At 35.8% G+C, this 20136-nt stretch overlaps 1 protein-coding gene across 14 annotated transcripts in view; it reads left to right on the top strand.

Annotated features, from left to right (window-relative positions):
• NFIB (nuclear factor I B) overlaps nt 1-20136 on the top strand; it is a 436890-nt gene that overhangs the window by 375849 nt on the left and 40905 nt on the right. For all 14 annotated transcript variants that reach the window (XM_078062335.1, XM_078062329.1, XM_078062339.1 and 11 more), the window contains one exon: nt 18696-18830. In XM_078062335.1, the coding sequence (XP_077918461.1) occupies nt 18696-18830 (135 nt within the window). The remainder of the gene's footprint in view (nt 1-18695; nt 18831-20136) is intronic.

Genomic DNA, 20136 nt, shown 5'->3' with positions numbered 1-20136 from the left:
AAAAAGAAAAATCTCTTTATCAATGGTTTTTAGCCCATGACTTGCGTGTATGTTTCTGAGGCTGGGCAGCTGTATACTAGGTTATTTCAGGAAGCAAATAACTGAAGCATAGGCAGTTCAAGCCAAAATCAGTTCCTTATTCAGGACTTATTTGCTGTTGCACGTTTGAAACAGGGCGCTTGGGTGAAGGGGGCATCGGGTGACTCAGTTGGTTAAGCAGCTGACTCCAGATCTCAGCTCAGGTCTTGATCTCACGGTGGTGAGTTGAAGCCCCATGTTATGGGCTCCATGCTGGGTGTAGCACCTACTTAAAAAAAATACATATATATTCCACTAGAAAAAAAAGTAGTGAAAAATCTTCATGGAGGCATTGGACTTTGAGTCAGGTGGGTCTCCTTTAGCCTGTTGAGATTTTTAACTGGTAAAGAAGGGAGCAGAGTTGTCAGAGAGAAAACCATAGCCAAACACTGTGTGAGAGTAAGATTCAGAATGATGTGTTGTATTGTGTGGCTGGACACTGTATAGAAGGAAGTAAGGAGAGGTGATGGGTCATTTTGCGGAAGGATCTGAAAATCAGCTGGAGAGTTTTGGCTCTGAGATGACCCCCCACTCCCGCACTCCCCCATGCCCCCACCCCCCAGCCCTTCCAAATCTATTCTTCAAATAGTAAACAAAATCTCTATAAAACATAATAACGTGGTATTACTCCTCTGCTTAAATCTTTCAGTAACTTGCCACTCCTCTTAGGTGAAAATCAGAATCCTCTCATGAGGGGCAGTCCCCGTTCCTTGCTGTTGTTTCTTGCACTTTAGCTTGCTGCTTTGTTAATATTTGGGAAGGCAAAACCCAAGACCTTCCTCTCAGCCATGCCCTCTGGGATTCTCGTCTTCTAGCTCTTCATCTCGCAAATTTGGGGGCATCTTTCAAGCCCCAGCCTAAATTGATTAATTCCAATCTAAATTCGGTCTTCCTGTTTTTCTCTCCTGACACCCAGTAGTGTTCCTTCATTGTTCTCATAATAAATAGTTACGTACTTGTTTGTGGGATTCATTGTCTAAATCCATCTGCTCTGTGAGGGCAGGGACCTTATGGATTTGGGCTATTATGTAACCAGCACCCTGGTGCATAGTAGGGGCACACAAGATATTTGTTGGATAAATGAAATATTGATAGGCAGAATATCAGTCTCATTAGTGAAGGCAAGAACTTTCACCAGACTTGCAGAAATAAGAATAAAAACCAAACCCTCGACCCTTTCTATTTTATTGCTTGTTTAACTGGTATTGTCAGTTTGTTTTAAACAAAGCCATATTTTCCTCTTGAGAAAATTATTCTGGAAAAGATTCTAATGGTAATAATAACATTGTGAATGTGTGGGAATGGGTGTGTTGTTCAGAAGTGTAGGTGTTCTTTATTATAGAGAGTGTCACTTTGTAAAAATTGATTCCTCTTTCAGCCTATTGAATAAAGGCAATCTCAAATCATATTATAAAACATTTTTGAAAAGTAGAAGGGAAACTGTCATTCTTCCTCTTTGTAAAATCATTGTATTGTCTTGGTGATTTTCTTTTGTCAAGATGACTAGAATTATTGGAGAAGTCTGTGAGGGCATATTTTATTAAGAGTAAGGAAGAATGATCCATTCTCAAGTGTGCTTAAAAAAAAAAACTCTGTCACTTTAATTCTGAAGACCCTGAAGACTTTGTAATGTGCACAATAAGCCATTGTGGGAAGAAGTCTTGAACTACAATAAAAAAAAATGAGGGCAGTACAGTACTATCTTTATAAATTTGCTAAGCCAGATGCAGTCCTTTTGTTCTTAGAAAATTGCTTTTTTTTAAATTTGCAAAATAAAATGCCCCATGGTTGTTCTTGTCCATCTTCAAATGTTCTTCAGACACATTTGGCTGTCATGAAGGGGGTATTCTAAAGGGCGTATTGAGTACCACTCGATATTTGTAATGGATTTAGTACATGTCTTGTACTTGTTTCTCCCACAAAGCCCTGCACTAATTGGTAATCAATAACTACTTATTGGTTAATTAAAATATGCTTGTGTTTATAATTGTCAGAAGTGTTCAAAATTTACCATTAATTATTTCCTGGGAATGCCTTATTCTGGTAGTATTAGCTTTGCATTAAAATTTACTCTTGGCCATAGCTCTTAGCGACACTGATTTTTGAAATAGAAGAATCAAAGATAGCAAAATTATGGACAATATATGGCATTCTACTTTCCCTCATAATCTGAAGCACCAACCTAAGCCACTGAGATTTTTTTCCAACTAGGCCAAAATAAAGGGTATAAGATAGCCAAATTAATATACTCACTTTATTTTAAAAAGCAATTAGGCAAATTTTTAACGCAAAATCTAGGTTCATGTAATGACAAATATTTATGTACCTATTAGTAGTTTAATGGAAAAATATCTTTATTTTAGGGTATTATAAACATAATTAGTTATATTTGTATGTTCGTCTTTTTTCCCCCACAACACAGAAAAGTTATGATGTCCTATAAAAGAATTATAATTTTTAGTTTTGCAGAATAGAGACATGAACATTTTAAGACTGAGCATTATGTAATAGTGTTAAACATTTCGTAGGAATCTCTATAATTCACTTAACATTTCTCCTGATGTATAGTGAGGAAAATTAAATTCATCAGCATCTACATTATGTAATACTCACATTTTTATTTGTGTTGTTTTACACGTAGAGAAGGAAAAAAGAAAACTGGCTACTAACAAAGGGCTATATAACCACTGTTACATTCTTTTCTTAGATTTTAGAATATTTTTTCCTCTTTAATCTCTTCTATGGATTTCCTAGTTTTAAACTTTCTGACTGCTTCTACCTCTATTGAAAACTTTGGTTTTTTTGGATACGGTGTTCTACATTTTCAACTTTAATGGTTAAATTAATAGAACCAGATGAGCTTATCAGTGTGCATGCTAACAACTTCCTTTATTCCAATACCACAGAGAAAATACCATCTGAGACCTTGCGTACCTTAATTTTTTTCCACCTGAGTCAGTTCAGAGGCTCAATTCCTAGTTGATGTATTTTTCTTGAAATCATTAGAGTGCTTCTTTGTAACTTCTGAAAAAAGAGGAAAAACAAGAGCTAGGTCTTGGTTTTTCCTCCAACTCCAGTTACTTTTATGGGACTAGATCTTGTATGTTAATGCCTAGGAATTTAACAGACTGACAAATAGTATGCTTGGACATTTGAAACAATGCTTTATCAATATCAGTATCTTCCACTGCTGATTCATCTAAGCCTCATCTAAGGCTCCTGAAACTCTATTTAGTAGACACTTATGATACAGTAAATATATTTGTAATATACAGCGGGGCTTTCTAAGTGGAAAATTTAACAGCTTCACAGTCTGATGAGTATTTAAACGACTTCTAATCTTAGTTTTATAATATGTAAATTCAAAAAGACTTGTATGCAGTAAAATTTTATTAATTCCTACACATTTAGGATTTGGGATAATTGGACTCAATTAACATTTATCAAATGCCTGTTATTTGCCAGGAAGTTTTCTAGGCATTGGGCACATAAATATGAATAAATTAAATTTCCAGGCCTTGACCTGCTGAGCAGAAAAATAGTTTTTTACTATTTATGAAAAAAGGTTCTTCACGGAGAATAAATCATGTAAGCCAGACTAGGAGGGGACTGTCTCCATGCCTCAGAACTAGCTTACCTTTAAGCACTATGAGAAGTAAATCTTTACGCAAAAGTCAATGAATTGGTATGTTAGCACAAACTAGCACTACTTAGCGGTATATTGGTATGTAATTACAATTTTAAGGATAGTTTAAAAATGCATACTGGACTCTCAAATAAGCAATATTTGAGGCATCATGTTCTGGTTGCTATGAGTACTAGGAAATAACACTCACACTAACTTTAAAAATTTTTAGAGTTCTGTCACACAAATAAGTCTCTTCAGTTAGTCTTCTGAAATTTTAATAGATTTCTGAGCCCTAGAGATTTCTTTCTAATAATTTTTCAAACGTTCTCACTAGTAATATAGTTTTAGATGTTGTGCTGAATGTTAGTTTGCACTTTTTAAATAGAGTTCTAGGAGGATACAGTGTTAAATAGCCAATGAATTAAACCAAAAATCTCCAGGGAACACGGGCTGGAGAATAATAATGCCAGCCCAGCATCATGAGTTCAACCAGGCACAGGAAATAGAGTGATAGAACCAGAATCAGAGACCAGCATTTCTTAGTGTGAATTTAAGGAATGTTAATAAGCACGCTAGATACAAGAGCATTCAGCTGGGTTTGGAAAATTCTATCTGAACAAAAATGTAAACTTTTTTCATTCATGATTGAATTTGTGGAATGTTTAATGTACTGCCGGGCGCCATCAATGTGACTATCCATGAGTGGATATTGACTGATTTGTGTTTAAGTTTGTGACTTCAGGACCTTTTTTTTTTTTTTTTATTCAAGAATCTATAGGGAAGAAAGTTCTAGGTTCAAACTTTGGAAAACAGTGCTCTAGCCCAAACTACAGTCCGACAAATGATATAATCATTTCAAAATGTCTGTAGAAATATGGGAGCTGGGTGAATGAGCAGCTTTTACAAATAGTTGAATAACTACTATCTGGGAGTTATTAACATCAAATGAAGCCCTAGAAAATGGCAAGGCAAATGCTTAGTAATCTTCCTGGAAGAATTTTTAAGCCCCCTTTGGGAACCAGAGAGAACACCAACAATTCCTTACATTCTTAAGGTTTGTATCACAAGGATTAAATGTCAAATGTTCAAATATCAAATTTTGAGCCAGACAAAATCAGAGATACAAGTGATTTTGATGAATGAATGTGAAGAAATGGCTTGAATTTAATGTTGAAGTACAATTTTTAAGGTTTGTGTTTTTGTTGTTGTTGTTGTTGTTTAGCCTATTATTGAAAATATCAAAAGTGAACGATTTACAGTTCCTGCCAAACTTTCCATGAACCTCTCCATGTATCACGATGCCACTGGAGAGCAAACTCCAAGGATGCCTTTAACATGGTGTATTTCATTTTCTTTAGCTACACCGCTATAGTTGAAAAGTCACAACAGGAGCATCCTTCAAACAGAAAGGAAAACAATAAATTATTGGTGAAAGCTTTCGTCAGAATTCCTCACATTGCCTACTAATTAATAGAAGCTTTCGTTCCTTTCATGCGTTTTAACCAGGAAGAGCATTTTGGATGGGGCAAACCTGGGTCCATGTTAGAAGGACCAAGACTACTTAGGAGGGGAAAGTTATACTCCTATTTCTGTGCTCTGGAGACTTCATGACTTGAAAATGTAGCATTTTGCAGAAAAACCACAATGGATAATTAGTTTGAAAAAAATAACAGCTTGCTATTTAATGCTGGGTCTCTAGATTGATAGAACACAGCCTAAAATAGGAAAGTGGAAGGCCCATGGGAGACAGTGTACTTCAGTATAAAAGCGTGCCATGCAAAGTTTCTTGGAGTGGTAAAAGATTTATTTCAAACACTTTTACACATCGATGTCATGTTTAAGTTTATTTTGAAGTAGGTTAGAAAGCCAGTTTCTTTTGAGTGACTATATGACGAATATCTCACACAGTAGGAGATTGATTTTTCAGAGATAGAACACAGATTATTAGAACATTTAGCAGGATGTGGTTCAGGCTCCTTATTTTATACAGCTAAGCAATCTGAGGATCAGTGAGGGGCTGTCTTGTCCAAAGTGTCCAGATAATGAATAGCAGAGCTGAGGTCGTCTTTTTTAAAGGCTGATTTTTTTTCCCCATTATCCTGCAACCCATCTAGAGAAGAAATATATAAACTTACCTATTTAGGGAGAAACGGAGAAATAGGAAAATTTGAATACTGCTTAACATGTTCTGGCAGATGGACAATTTTTCCATGGAATTTCATGAGTCTATTAGATCTTGTGGAACTTAAAATGGGAGTGTAGAGGTGATTTTGTGAGTTTTCAGGGTTCTGGAAGAATTGTCAAAACAAAATTTTGAGATGGTAAAATGTATATCTGCTTTTTAGAAAAAAATCTCTTAATTTTAGTGTCATGATTAGAAGTTTTGGAACTAAAAAAAAAATTGAAGCTATGAGTGCTTGTGATAGATAATTGTGGAGAAGAGCTTTGGATTGAATGTTTAAGCATAATGTTTTAAAAGCTTTTTTGTTATGGAAAATGTTAAAGCAGAGAGCAAGCATCATAACGTGAACTTGCATGTGCCCAGCTTTAAACTGTTGTCAACATTTTGCCAATCTTATCGCATTTACTGTCTCTCAGTTTTTTGAGGTTTGCTTAAAAGTAAATCCCAGACATTATGTCATTTTACTTATAAATACTTCTAAGTGTTTCTTATAGACAATGACTTTTATTTTTAACACAACCCCAAGACTATTATCAATGTAACAAACATGACAATAATTTCTTAATACTACCTAATATATATTCCATGTTCATATTCCCCAGAATATCTTATAAGCTATTTTGTTTCAGTGAGGATCCCAAATGGTCCATTTACCGTATTTGTATTTTCAGCCTTTTTTTTTTTAACCTATAATAGTTATAGTAACTGTTTTTCTTTATTAACTATTTTTATAGTAACTCCTTTTTGTATGTCATTTATTTGTTGAAGGAACCACAGAAATTTAAAATTTTTGTTCAATGAGTACATATAAATGAGGGAAACCAGATCCCCTTGCCATTTGTGGCTATCATTTATTGAGCACTTACTACCCTTGAGGGCTGGGCCAAGACTTTGTATTTTGCTTTTCAACCCTATTAAAAAAAAACATTTTATAGTTCATTAAACTAATCACTACAGTGATTAAGAAATTTGACATAAATCACACAGATGATAAGTAGCAGAGGTAGAATGGGAACACTTGTTCGTTTAGCTGTAGAACCCATACTATACACACTGCCTTCCAAACAAGTCATTGTGATATGATCTGCAAACTAGTTACAAAACCTCTATCATGTTTTTCCTCCCCCTAATGTATGAAACTTAAATACAGATAAATGCACAATAATATCAGAAGGGTTCATGGACTCCAGGGATTCATGAGTGCAGTCCTTGGACTGGACTCACGTTAAGAATCTCATTTCCATTTAATACTGACCTGTTGTTAATAAACAATCTTAAAGTCTTGAGGCGTCTGGCTGGCTCAGTTGATAAAGCACGTGACTCTTGATCTCAGGATCATGAGTTCAAGCCCCACGCTGGGCCTACAGCTTACCTTAAAAAAAAAAAAAAGAAAAGAAATAGGATAAAAATAAATAAATAATCCTAAAGTCTAGAATATCATATATAAATATATGTGATATATAAATATATAAATGATATATGATATATAAATATATGTGATATATGATATATATAAATATGTGATACATGAAAAAATATAATATATAAATATATATAATGGTTCTGTTTCAATTTTTTGCCTTATGCTTAGAGCACTATAATGGTGACCAGGAAACTCCAAGTACTAGTGTGGCCTTAAACAAACACACTTAATTTCAGTAAATTTTGAATTTTCTCATCTGTAAAATAACAGAGTTGAAGACTAAGGTCCCTTCATGTCCAAAATTCTAGATTTTAAATTAACTGAATCAAAGAATTTTTAGATCTTCAGCTACTTGAGTCTTTAAGCTTTCATTAACATGGCTCTCTTTGAAAATTCAGAAAGTTTTCTGATTCCTAATTTTTTTTTTAAATGTTTATTTTCAATACTCTCTTTGGATAACGCAATAATTGGGCTGTTTATGTGCTTGAAGGCACCATATGTTTTGCTAGCTGAGGAATGTGCAGCTCTTCAAAATACATGTCCTGTCCTGGTACAACAAATGATTGATAGAGATTGAGTTATTATAACAGAACCTTGTTATGGGATCAGTGTCTCCTACTTTGAAAATAAATGACTCAGCCAGACGGCAACATTTATTTTCTCTAAATGACTAGGGATGTAGCAATAGGAGACCATTATCCTGTGACAATATTCTGTTTCATTGACATTATCTCACAAATGTAATTGGTCCATTACTAAATAGAGGTTTTGTTACTGATCAATTTCACGTGATTTCTAAAACCATTAGGATAATAAATATGCCATCATAGTAATTTCATTGACAGAATGTTCTTTTTTTCTTCATTTACATTTGTTAGAGGAAAAATATAGATTTAGGTTGAACTTAAACACTACGATTTATACCGGTTTTGACTACTTTTCCATTAAGAGAAATAGAATATTGTGCCGAGTAATCATATTTGCATTGAGCTGCTGAACTAACGACCTTAACATTTTCGTGATTTTTTTCTCTACCACACTAAACCACATCAAATCATAATTGTTCCTAAGCAATTAGTTTACTACCTCAATTTAATGATTTTATTTGAAATAAGTTCCAGATCATTTCTAGGACTTTCCTGTAAATCCACTAAAGTAACACATCAGTTAAGTCAACCCTAACCATTACCAGCACGGATAATAACAGCATTAGTAACAACAGAAACCTTGAGATGTCTTGTAGCATAAATGTTTCTAAATGCATGGCTTTTCCCCAAATGTTCTCCTCTAAAATCTCATCTGTAATCTTGTTAAATTAGAACTCTTCCAGTATCTTTCTGACTTTTACAGTTAAGGTTACGGTATTGATTTTATTTTATAGTCCATGACTCTCAGATGCTTAACACTAATAAGCCTCTATAGCCAAGAGGTTTTCCCCAGAGGCTTGGTGAATAGCAGCTATTTACCTATGCCAATACTTAATAAGGGACTAAAATATACTCCAAATCCTGCATAATTCTGTGGTGTTTTTCCTCCTTTCAAATGAGGTTTTCTGACATTACTCAAGACACTTCGTCATTGTCTGTCTGTTAAAATGAAATTGCTTAATGGACAAAAGCATTTTGAAGTATTTTTAAAAAGCAGTTTTCATTTAGTCAGTATTTATTCTTTTAGCACTGTTCTTCATTATTCAAAGGGTTTTTTTTTTTTTCTTCTTTTTTTGATGTCTCAGGAAGGTGTTTGTGAGCTTCAAAGGGGTTTGAGCTTTAACTTTGTATTGGGTGTAGGTGTAGCCTGGAGACTTTTTTTTTTTTTTAATAGAGATGTGATATAGACTTGTAGTAACATGCAGCTTACTGTGCTTGGATTGAAATATACAATAGAGAGAGCCTTAAACTATCACAAATGTTTTAAATTGCTGAAGAATACAGTAATATGCACAAGTGTAGTTAAGATTAAATAACTCAATGATTAAAGTAAGAATTTTCACTTATTTAACATGAAGGCTACCATATTTTCTCCTTTAAAAAAAGAACTGATTTCATTTAAAAAAAAAGATTGAAAAATTTAATTGAAGATGCTATCTTATCTCCTCTTAACGTAGCTTGCCGTTTTTCAGAGTTATTTTAGAGTGTGATAAATGTAAATATCTATATATGGAGATACTTTCTTAACATGGCAGCTAATTATTTTTTTGAATCATCTGGCATCATGATGAAACTACTGTAGTGGGATTAAGTCCATATGTCTTGTCATAACATTCAGAGCTTTTTGTTAACTTGGAGTGTGTAGGAAGGACTTATTCACATTTGCCACACAATCATAAAATTTTACATCTAGAAGAGTCTTAGATATTCAGATATTCTCTTTTCTTCACTTGTATTCTCAAAAATAACACTGTTTTGCCTTTAGCCAACTAAATAGCAAATGTTGCATTTAAGCATTTCATTGTATATTTTTGCAACATCCATTACCTAAGACCAATAAGGCATTTCCTTACTTTAAGAAGGAAATAACTAAGAGGCACCTGGGTGTCTCAGTCGGTTAAGTGTCTGCCTTCAGCTCAGGTCATGATCCCAGGGTCCTGGGATCGAGCCCCACATCCGGCTCCCTGCTCAGCGGGAAGTCTGATTCTCCTCTCTCTCTGCCCCTCTCCCCGCTCGTTCTCTTTCTTTCTCTCTCAAACAAAAATCCTAAAAAAAAAAAAGAAGAAGAAGAAGAAGAAAATAACAAGTAATATAACAAGATCCAACACTCTCCCCCCATTTATAATACTCTGTGGAGCACAGGTAGTATTCCCCCCCAAATATATATTTTACCTTTTTTTTTTTTTTTTATTGTAACAGTAAAATTATTTATGGGAGTTTTGGAAAAACAAACTGTCAAATATACAAAGAAAATAAAAATCACCTATAATCCTACTACATAGATTTTTATAATATAATGGCATTTTACCATGTCATTGAATTTCTGCTTTATGATGGCTACATAATATGCCACCCTTTGCCTAAACTACACACTTTTAAATGTCTACTTTGCTTATGGATGTGTAAGTAGTTGGCAAGGTTGTATATACTAAAGACACAGTCATCATCACCTTATGGGGATCCTTGTGCTTAAGCCTGAGTATTGTGTCTAGTTCTACTCCCTGTCCCCAGACCTAGCATACTGCCTGGCACCATGTCACCAAGCAGACAGTCAATGAAATTATGTTAAAGGAATAAATACATCCCTACTGCAGAATTACTGAGTTAAACATTGTCCATTTCTAAGGCTGTTGACAAATTATTGGTACAGAATCTAAGAGGGTCTCATGAATTTGCATTCCCACTAGCAGTGCCTGGGGGGTTTAACTCCACTGTCGTATCCATAATATTTAAATGTAGCACATGGCTCTATAAGCAAGATTTATCTATCTATCTATTTATCTATCTATCATCTATCTATCTATCTATCTATCTATCTATCTATCTATCTATCTATTTTTAAGTAGGCTCCACGCCCAGCGTGGAGCCCAATGAAGGGCTTGAACTCACGACCCTGAGATCAAGACCTGAGCTGAGATGAAGAGTCAAGACCTTTAACCGACTGAGCCACCCAGATTCCCCTCTATAAGCAATTTTTAAACATCTCCCCTGAAATAAAGAACAGTGTCTCCATGGCTTTTTGACTCTACCCAAGCACCTCTTTTTTGTCATTTATATTTCATTGAAACCATTGTGCATCACATCACATTCTCCTCCCGTGAGCCAGGATAACTCTCTTTTATCGTGGAAAAAAAAATGGGGACATGGAGATGGTACCTCCCACAGGGATGATATAAAGCTTTCAAGGTAAAGGTATAGCCCACAGGCTCTGTCGTTTCTTCCGCTCCAGGACATATTCCCTCAGGCCACGTCCCCGCTGGCTCTCCTTTATCTGTAGGTAGAACTTGTTAAGGCAAGGATCCCCTTGGTTCTCCACAGGGAAACAAGAGAAATAAGTACTTCAGGGCTTTGGGCTGGAATCTCCTAGGCTTGATAATTGCAGTATTTTACATAACGTTTATAGGATTATAAATAACCTCTGAACTTCCCTCTCCTCTTCCTGATTTTACCCCCAGGCAAAAACAGAGGAAGAGAATCCTTGGTCTCTGGGAGCATTCAGTTGGCCGATCCCTGTTCCTTGCCTTCTCCTTGTCCTCTGGGCACAGGGCCCAAGCCGTTTCCTTCTCTCAGGACTGACTTGAGATTTATGGTCTGATGTGAAAGTATCAGATTTCCAGCTCCTGAACTGGTCCCACACCCTAGATGTGGTAGCCTCTCATTTATTACAAACAGCGTTATTATTTTATGCAGCTAGCTTGTTCCTTTCTCATGTTGTCTTCTAGCTGCCACCCTAGCATTTTAATGGACAGCAGAGATTCCCATTTAGCTGAAGTTCGGTTTTCACCCCCAGTGTTTTGTGTTTCGTGACAGAGTTTCAGCGGAGTGATGGGATGTGTTGACCACCTTTGCCTCATCCAGCAGTGGATTTGGTCTCCCTCTCTGAGGAGACTTCCTGTGTCCAGAGTTTTTGTAAATTTCTAAAACTCTAGAAAAAAAAATCTATGAAAAAAATCTGTTAAAAAAAAAAAAGGAAGCCTAGAAAGCTATGAGAGGTCTTACCTGGGTAAGACTCGTCAATATAACATAATCTTGTCAAATCTTAGTCATGGGACTATCGAAACTGTTACCACATATGTACTTCTTTGGTCTCTGTCCTGCTCATCACAAAAGGTCAAGGGTAACAGAAGCTTCCCTGTTGCTGTTTTCATTGCACCTTGAGTTTTCTTATGCAAAAAAAAAAAAAAAAAAAAGAATTCTGTAACATCTGCTCAGCAGCTTGATAATGTAAAAAATAAAGAAGGCATTTTTAACAATGATGATGGCTCTTTAAGCACTTCATAGTAAAACATACCTTAACCTTAAATACTGGAAACCAAGAGAAGCCAGCAAATGATAACTTGTACCTCGAGGGTTCATTTGGACTTGTATACAAGCATGGTGTATAAATAAGAAAGACAACTTAGGAATATGGAAAGGATTGGACTGTTAAAATATTTTGAGAGAATTTGCTTCTTTGTTAACTAGATAGAAATATGTTTTTCTAAATTATAGGAATGGCACAGTTAATATATTTTAATTTAGTGTTATACCGTGCTGAAATTAATAGCTTCCAGAAATTCAAGAACTCTTGTGTGCTCTTACATAATTGATTCAAAATAAAATAGTTGTAAACCATAAGTGTCATTGTAGGGAAGAAGAATAGACTTTTTTTTTTTTTAAGAAAATTATGTGTTTTCTATGTAGGTGATAGAAATTCGATTTGTAACCTCAATCTACTCAAGAATATTGGAAAAGCTAACATATTGCTCTACTCTATGTGAAAAAGGAGCAGGTGACCCAGACAGGCAGGTGTCAAGGTGGCTGTTTGAGCTTGCCCTAGATCACTAGTTGACTTCAGTGAAGTTCTACTAACAGGTGGCTAACTGATGGGAGTGCTATGTGACATTTATCCCGGGAGCGACTTGGATGACAGGCGGCTACAGACTGAGGAAGGGGTCTTTGCTTTGATGAAGAAATTGCCAAAACTCATGTCTCATTAGTGTTTCCTAAGGTTCTTTGGAAGTGAACAACAGTTTAATTAAGGGCTGACGTAAACACGTTTCTGCACACTTTCCCTGCAGCATTTTATCACATTAGAATTGATCAAAATTGTTGCCTTGGGCTGACTTGAACAGATATACATCTGGAGTGCCATTTGTGCAAGCTGCTGATGAGTCGAGTGCATACGCTGTGTTTCACAGCAACGTTCTTCCTTTGTAGATGAAATTACCTTGTTGGGAGATGAGTTGATCTAACTCTTTATTTGCTCAAGCCTTTATCTCTTTGAAGTGATGCTATGAAATGAATGACACATCAGGGCTTAGGATGTATGTATGTCCCACTGCCAAAAAAATTATACTATGGCTAGTAAAAATTATAGGATGACTTGATTTTGCAAAATACTTATTTAAAGCTATGCTTGGATCTAAATGAACCAACTTATATAAGTTGAACTTTTTCCTACATAGTAATCTTTTATTATGTATTTAACTTCACGATTGGTGACTAAAGCCATAGCTAATTGTCCAATTATAAATCTAAACATGGGTATAGACAATGAAGAATAGCACCATCAGTGTGAACCTTCCTTTGTTTTTTTAAATTAGCCTCGCTGACTTCTGTCATGAAGAAGAATCTTCTCTACAGTCTAATGTCACAATTGCAATTAATGAAGTTTTGTATTTGTGTTTGTAATATCCGTCCTCTCTGCTGAGCTGTAAGCATCACCAAGTCAGGGAGCAGGTGGTCTTATTTAACATCTTGAACTTGAGTCCTTGCCGTAGCTTCTCACACTTACTAGAAACGCAGTGACTGATTTTGTTCTCACTTTTTGCTCTACATTCAGTTACTTCTCATCTGGTGGTCTCTGCTCATGCAACCATGCATTTTACTATATACCGACTGGTTATTTTATTCATCTTGTATACCAGTTATCGGTTCACCATCTATCTGCTTTCACATGCAAGAGATTCTAAGATAAACTGCCTAGACAGCGTCTGTTCTACCTCTTCTACTGTCTTTCGGTGCAAGATTTTTAAAAATTCTCTTCCTGAGCATGTTTTTCCAGCCTCCATATGTCTTTGCATCTTTAATAAAATCATCTTCTGTAGGACATAAGCCATCAGTCAGCTCCAACACACACACACACACTCACTCACTCACTCACTCTATGGATAGAACAAGTACAAAATAATAATTAAAAAAAAATCCGTCAGATAATATCAGACACAAACACAAGATCATTAAGGAAATCTAGACCTCCACAGTCCCAGGAGGGAATGCTTAAAGAGAAAATAAATCAAGTTGGTTCAGTGGATAAAATACTGTTCTATAGCTGGAATAAGAGGGTAGAAAGACATCATCTTCTAGCCCAAGGGAATGTCATCTGCAAAGGAAGAGTTAGAAGCACATTCCTCCTGGTTCCCTCCTCCTCCAAGAGGCCATAAGTAAATGAGTTTAGCTAAAGCTTAAATAAAATGGAATGATAAGGAAAAGAAAAATGTGATACCATCATAGATCTTAATGTGAGGCAGATATTGTTTGAAGGAGAGGATTTCCTTCCTCCTTCTCCTTCCTTCCTCCTGGAAGGAGACTAGACAGGAAATTTTTGATTTAACCAGGTACAAGCAAAAAGCACTGAGTGGAAGCTACAAGAAACAGAAAAACAATAGAGAGCTTTTGGAAAGCATTTCCCTCCTGAGATCAATTCATTTATAAATTATTACTTTCCAAATCAAATTTAAATGTCTTTGTCTGATGGCAAGCCCTCACTGACTTTGCTTCTTTCTCATGCACCACCAACTACTCCTGCCTCCTTCCCACCACTAGAAACACGGGCTAATCCTTTTCTTATCATCTTGCTTCTCTTGCCAACTTCTTTATTTCATGTATTATTCAACATATGCATTATTATGTTTGTATTATTATTCAACTTATTATATATTTATATATTATTCCGCTTTATTATTATTCAACTTATTTTCAACTTAATCTTTTTATGTATTCTTCCGGCTTGAGGGACAATACACTGTGAAAAGCATGACATTTGTTTTTTTCCACAGAAAGGTCACTTAAAACCATCTCTCCTATATATTCATTCCTCAAACATTTTTTTTTATTTCTGTAGCATAGAAGTACATTAAAAATAGAAACAGTATCATTTTTCAGTTTGGCATGAGGTCTACTAGACTGCAGACATGCAAAATAAAATTAAAATCAAAACAATACGAGTTTGATTCATGATTAAAATGTAATAGCTAGAAACTCTACCCTTCCTCCTCCTAGATAGTTGACATTTTATTTTTATTCTTTCTCCGTTGCAGTGAGTTTTTTTTCCTGTGACCGTGGTGGGGAGGGGGTCACTTTGTGTCCCTGGCACACTTGGCGTATGCCTTGCACAGGCTGGGTACCAGTATATCTTCACTGGCTGTTGGGCTCAAAAATAATTTCATCGAGTGGGAAGACAATGGCGGTCAAGTCCACTTTCTGCACTATCATTCTTTATCTGTTCCTAAAGAAGTAGTTTCAGTATGGACGGTGGACCTTCTCATTCTTATTTTTACTGTTGTAAGTTCACTTGACTGTTTGAGAAGACAATTTGTGGTCCCTTTTACAACTTGAAGAGTGAATTTTAATTTGTTTCTGCTGTGTTGGCCTCTGTAATTCCTTTGTGTGTTCTGAACACGAAGGTACCATTATTATTTGGTCCATGCCTAACGAGAACCCAAACAAGAAATGGACCTGTAATAATTACCCAGGAAAGCCAAGTGCATTATTTTGAGTAAGAAAATGCAAAGGCTTCATTTCTCAAAAATGACGTCATCACCCATCTTCTTGAACTGCTGGACAAACACCCTTGATTTATGTGCTCTTTGCAGAAAGTGACTCAGGTGAATCCTGCTACGTTTAATGAAAATTTAGAAACAGTTACAGTATTTGCAATAGCCTTGATGGAACGTCCCCAGAAATGACAGAACTAGAATAACATTCATTCTGCTTCCCAAGCTCTGGTCATATTTCATTGTTTTTCAATCATGTACAGTAAATGCTCTATTACTCATTCAGGGAGTCTTTTTTTTTTTTTTTTAAGATTTATTTATTTATTTGACAGAGAGAGAGAGAAAGAGAGCGTGCAAGCGGGGGGAGGGGCAGAGGGCGAAGATCCCCAAGCAGACTCCCCACTGTGCATGCAGCCCAACGAAGGGACTTGATCTCATGACCCTGAGATCATGACCTGACCTTGAAACCAAGGGTTGGACACTTAACTAACTTAGCCACCCAGGCGCTCCTCTATATGGAGTCTTTAGAAACTGATTACACTGGTTAATTTTATTTTGAGATCTGTATTTAAGCACAGGTAGAGCATAAGAGTGTCAATAGATTTCTTTTTCTAATAGTTAATTTTCAGTTAAAAATTTGGAATAGAAACATTACTTTATCTGCAAAGTGAGGGTTGGAATAAAGGTTCTTTCCACTCCTAAAGACCTAGATGTCTATGATTAGCTTCTAGCAGGCCAAAACCTATATTTGTAGTGTTACCTTTTAAAATCACATAGCTCTAAGTGAAATTAAGTATTATTTTTGACATTTTGAAGGTACCTTAGCTGAAATGAACTTTTTGGGTCTGTTTTTAAATGGTATCAACATTTTTTCTCTTTTTTTGTAGCAGCATTAATTGCTGTGGTTTCGTTAGCAATTTCCTTTCATTTTTTCTTTTCGAGAAAGATACAAGGAAATCATTCACCAATGCATCAAAGTTCTGATAGGTTAGTGACAGCCAGCTAGTCACAAATTATAGCTACAAATACACCTGTCATTTTTTGTGGACTGTGATGTGTACTGTTCTAACAGTAGCATATCCATTCTTTAAGTGCCAATGTGCTGAAAACACATATTTAATTTTATTGGATGCTTTTACCAGAGCTTATGTAATTTTTCAAAGGGTAAATCATAATGATAACTAGTTTCTTATATTAATAGCACCATAAAAGTTTTTTTTAAAAACAGCACATGAGGTCTTTTTCTCTTGTTAAAAAAATTAAAAATGAATATTATATATATGCATATATATCTAATATGATGAAGTTTTAGGTTTTTAAAAAAATAACTTCTTTTTTTAGAGCTACAAATTGAAATATTTATAAGTGAAATACTGTGCTGTCTGCAGTTTGCTTCAAAGTGAAACGGGGGGTGGGGGAGCATAGATGGGGTAAAGGTGAAATAAGGTTGGCTATGAGTTGATAATTGTGGTAGTGTTATCTACCATAGCAATTTCACACTGTTTTATAGTTCCTTTTTAGCACATGTGTATCCCCTCCCTAGTTTTTAAGTTTTTTAGAGGCTGGGGATGCCTGGGTGCCTCAGTAGGTTAAGCCTCTGCCTTCGCCTCAGGTCATGATCCCAGGGTCCTGGGATCGAGTCCCGCATCGGGCTCCCTGCTCGGTGGGGAGCCTGCTTCTCCCTCTGCCTGCCGCTCCCCCTGCTTGTGTTCTTTCTATCTCTCTCTGGCAAATAAATAAATAAAATCTTAAAAAAAAAAAAAGTTTTGTAGAGGCTGAAACTTAATCTAGTTCACCATTGTGTCTCCAGCAACTAGTGTAGTGTCTGGCATAAATTAAGCCTTCAAGAAATATTTATGGAAGGATGTGTTAATAAATCTGTCTTCTCAAGTGGTCTCCATGATTGCTGTCTCCATTTTGGCTAACTCATCCTCCATGTACTTTCGGGAGGGACGGCCTTAAACTATAAATGTGTGATCATATTTTGTTCATCAATAGCACTCCCCCATCAGGGCAAACATTCAGATATTTATACACAAAGTCCATGGCCCCTCATTGTGTGGGTCCTGCCAGCTACTTGCTCCCTCATTCATCTCTGTACTTCACCACTCCACAGACTACTTGTACCACTTGTTTTCTATGCTCCATTCTCCAGAACATTTCCTCTCTCTGGGAGTGTCATCCCCATCCACATTTTAAACATGGCACCACTGAGGCATCTTCCTTAACCTGGGGAGGCTGAGGTGGTCACTGCCCTTGTGCAGCAAAACCAGCAAACACCACAACACAACACCCCTGCTTTCAACACGCTTCCTCCCTCTCAACTGTTGACAGCCATTTTCTTATCATTTTCATCTTCACTGACAGTGAGTATCCCTATAGCAGTTACTTTGTATTTTTCGTAACATCCTCACTTTACCTGGCAAATAGAGGAAACCAATAAATACTTGCAGAATGAGCAAATTAAGGAATGTACTTTTTGTTAAACAAGTAATGAGTTTTCCATAGAAGATGTGAAATCAATGATAGACTTACCAGTGTTCCCAAAAGTTGTTTTTCACATTTGCACCAGGTTTTCTTCTGTTTTTTTCCACAGTGTAGTCAGCAGGTCAAAAGACAAACCCCTGAATCGTATAAATCTAAGAATGAAATGCTGAGGTAAAAACGACCTTGATGTGAACCAAGGTGCCAAGGGAAACATGATACTTAGTTTTTCAAAAGTTCAAGATTTATTTAGTAGGAGAAATAATTCCAATGATAATTTTAATAAAGCCTTGGGTTAACTTCAGTGGAGATTGTTTCTGACAGATATTTCAAATCTCCAACATAACTGGGTCTTTGACCCTCAGTACATATTTTGTAGAAGAGCCCAAGTACAGAAATAATGAAATGTTGGAAAATGAGATCTCTTGTTATATTAACGTGAACTTCATAGCTGAAGAAAGTCGTAAAGTTTGGGTTCTCCCCTCTTCCTTTGCAGATATGTCTTCTCCGACTACTATGAAGAAGCCCGAAAAGCCACTGTTCAGCTCTACATCTCCACAAGATTCTTCCCCAAGATTGAGCACTTTCCCCCAGCACCATCATCCCGGAATACCTGGAGTTGCACACAGTGGTGAGGAGTTTCAAGCACAAAGGAGAAGTGTCCCCCTTGTTTGCAGAGCTCACTCTCCGGGACGGAGCAAGAGTTTTACTTAGAGCTGCGGGGGCCATATTCTCTCAGCCAAAAAAGGGAGGGTCGTGATCCAATCAAATATTTTTTTTCTTACCAATATATGAGAAAAGAGTTGCAAAGCATTCACTTAAATAACATTTGTGAATGTATTTTTAATTGCTTTTATTGGAAAGTTCACAATTCCAAGGAATTAGAAGATATGGGATACATAGTTATCTTAACTGTAGCTTCAGGATTGGTCCCCATTCTATATATTTGACTAAAGAAAGACGGAATTTCAAGTGTGTTGTTGAGTTTGGGGTATTTCCAGAGGCATTAAGATATACAGACACTATTTCCAGAGATGTTATTTTCTATACAAAAATCAATAATTACTTATTTAGGAGTGAAATTAATCAGAAAAATAAAAGAGGTTCTTTGACAATTTTTTCGGTGCACAAATAAGTGTGGGCTAGTACACTTGATATTATGTCTAATATCTTAATTTACATAAGAAAAATAATACAGTATTTCACATTTATACTTTAAAGAACAATTAAACTAAATCCCCTTTCAAAACTTAAAAGTGAGATATAATTAATAAACAATACTGTATATTTTCTACCTATTATTCTTGAGCCCTAGAAAGGAGTATACTGAATTTTTGGTGGAGAAAGTTTTGTATATAAATATGTTTGTAGCAATACTCTTATTGCTTTAAATTTATAGATAGGCAATTTTTTATTCTTCCGACAAAATGAATCTGGTTTTTAAACCTTTATTCGAAGGATATAACTTCAGTTATAAAAAAAAGTCCTTAGCTTTGATCTCTAAGTGTATGTTGATACGTATCATTGCTATACTTTAAAAATGCATGGCCTTCACTAAGAAAATTATAAAATTAAGAAAGGAGTATACAAATCAAATGTGGTATAAAATATTTATATTTGTATTGTTTGTACTGCTAGAATAGGTCCAAAAAATCGGTAACTATTTCATGGATCTGTAATGTTGAATATTTGAGCAAAATTAACTTAGCAGTCAAATCATCCATGTATTATGACACCTGATTAAAATATTCAGATTTCTGACATTGGGAAAAAATTAAATAGTACACTTTTATATAATGAACCATGGAAACCTAGATAAGCTTTCCACCTTGGTCCTTCACCACATACTTACTCAGTATGTAATGTATTAGGGCCTGTGGTAGGCACCTTGGTCATGAGACACAGTTTCCTTCCTTAAAGAGCTCACGGTCCAGCAG

This window comes from Halichoerus grypus, chromosome 14 (assembly GCF_964656455.1).
Source record: "Halichoerus grypus chromosome 14, mHalGry1.hap1.1, whole genome shotgun sequence".
NCBI lineage: Eukaryota > Metazoa > Chordata > Mammalia > Carnivora > Phocidae > Halichoerus > Halichoerus grypus.
Note: the sequence above shows the minus strand (reverse complement) of the source record. Positions and strands in the feature narration are given on the sequence as shown.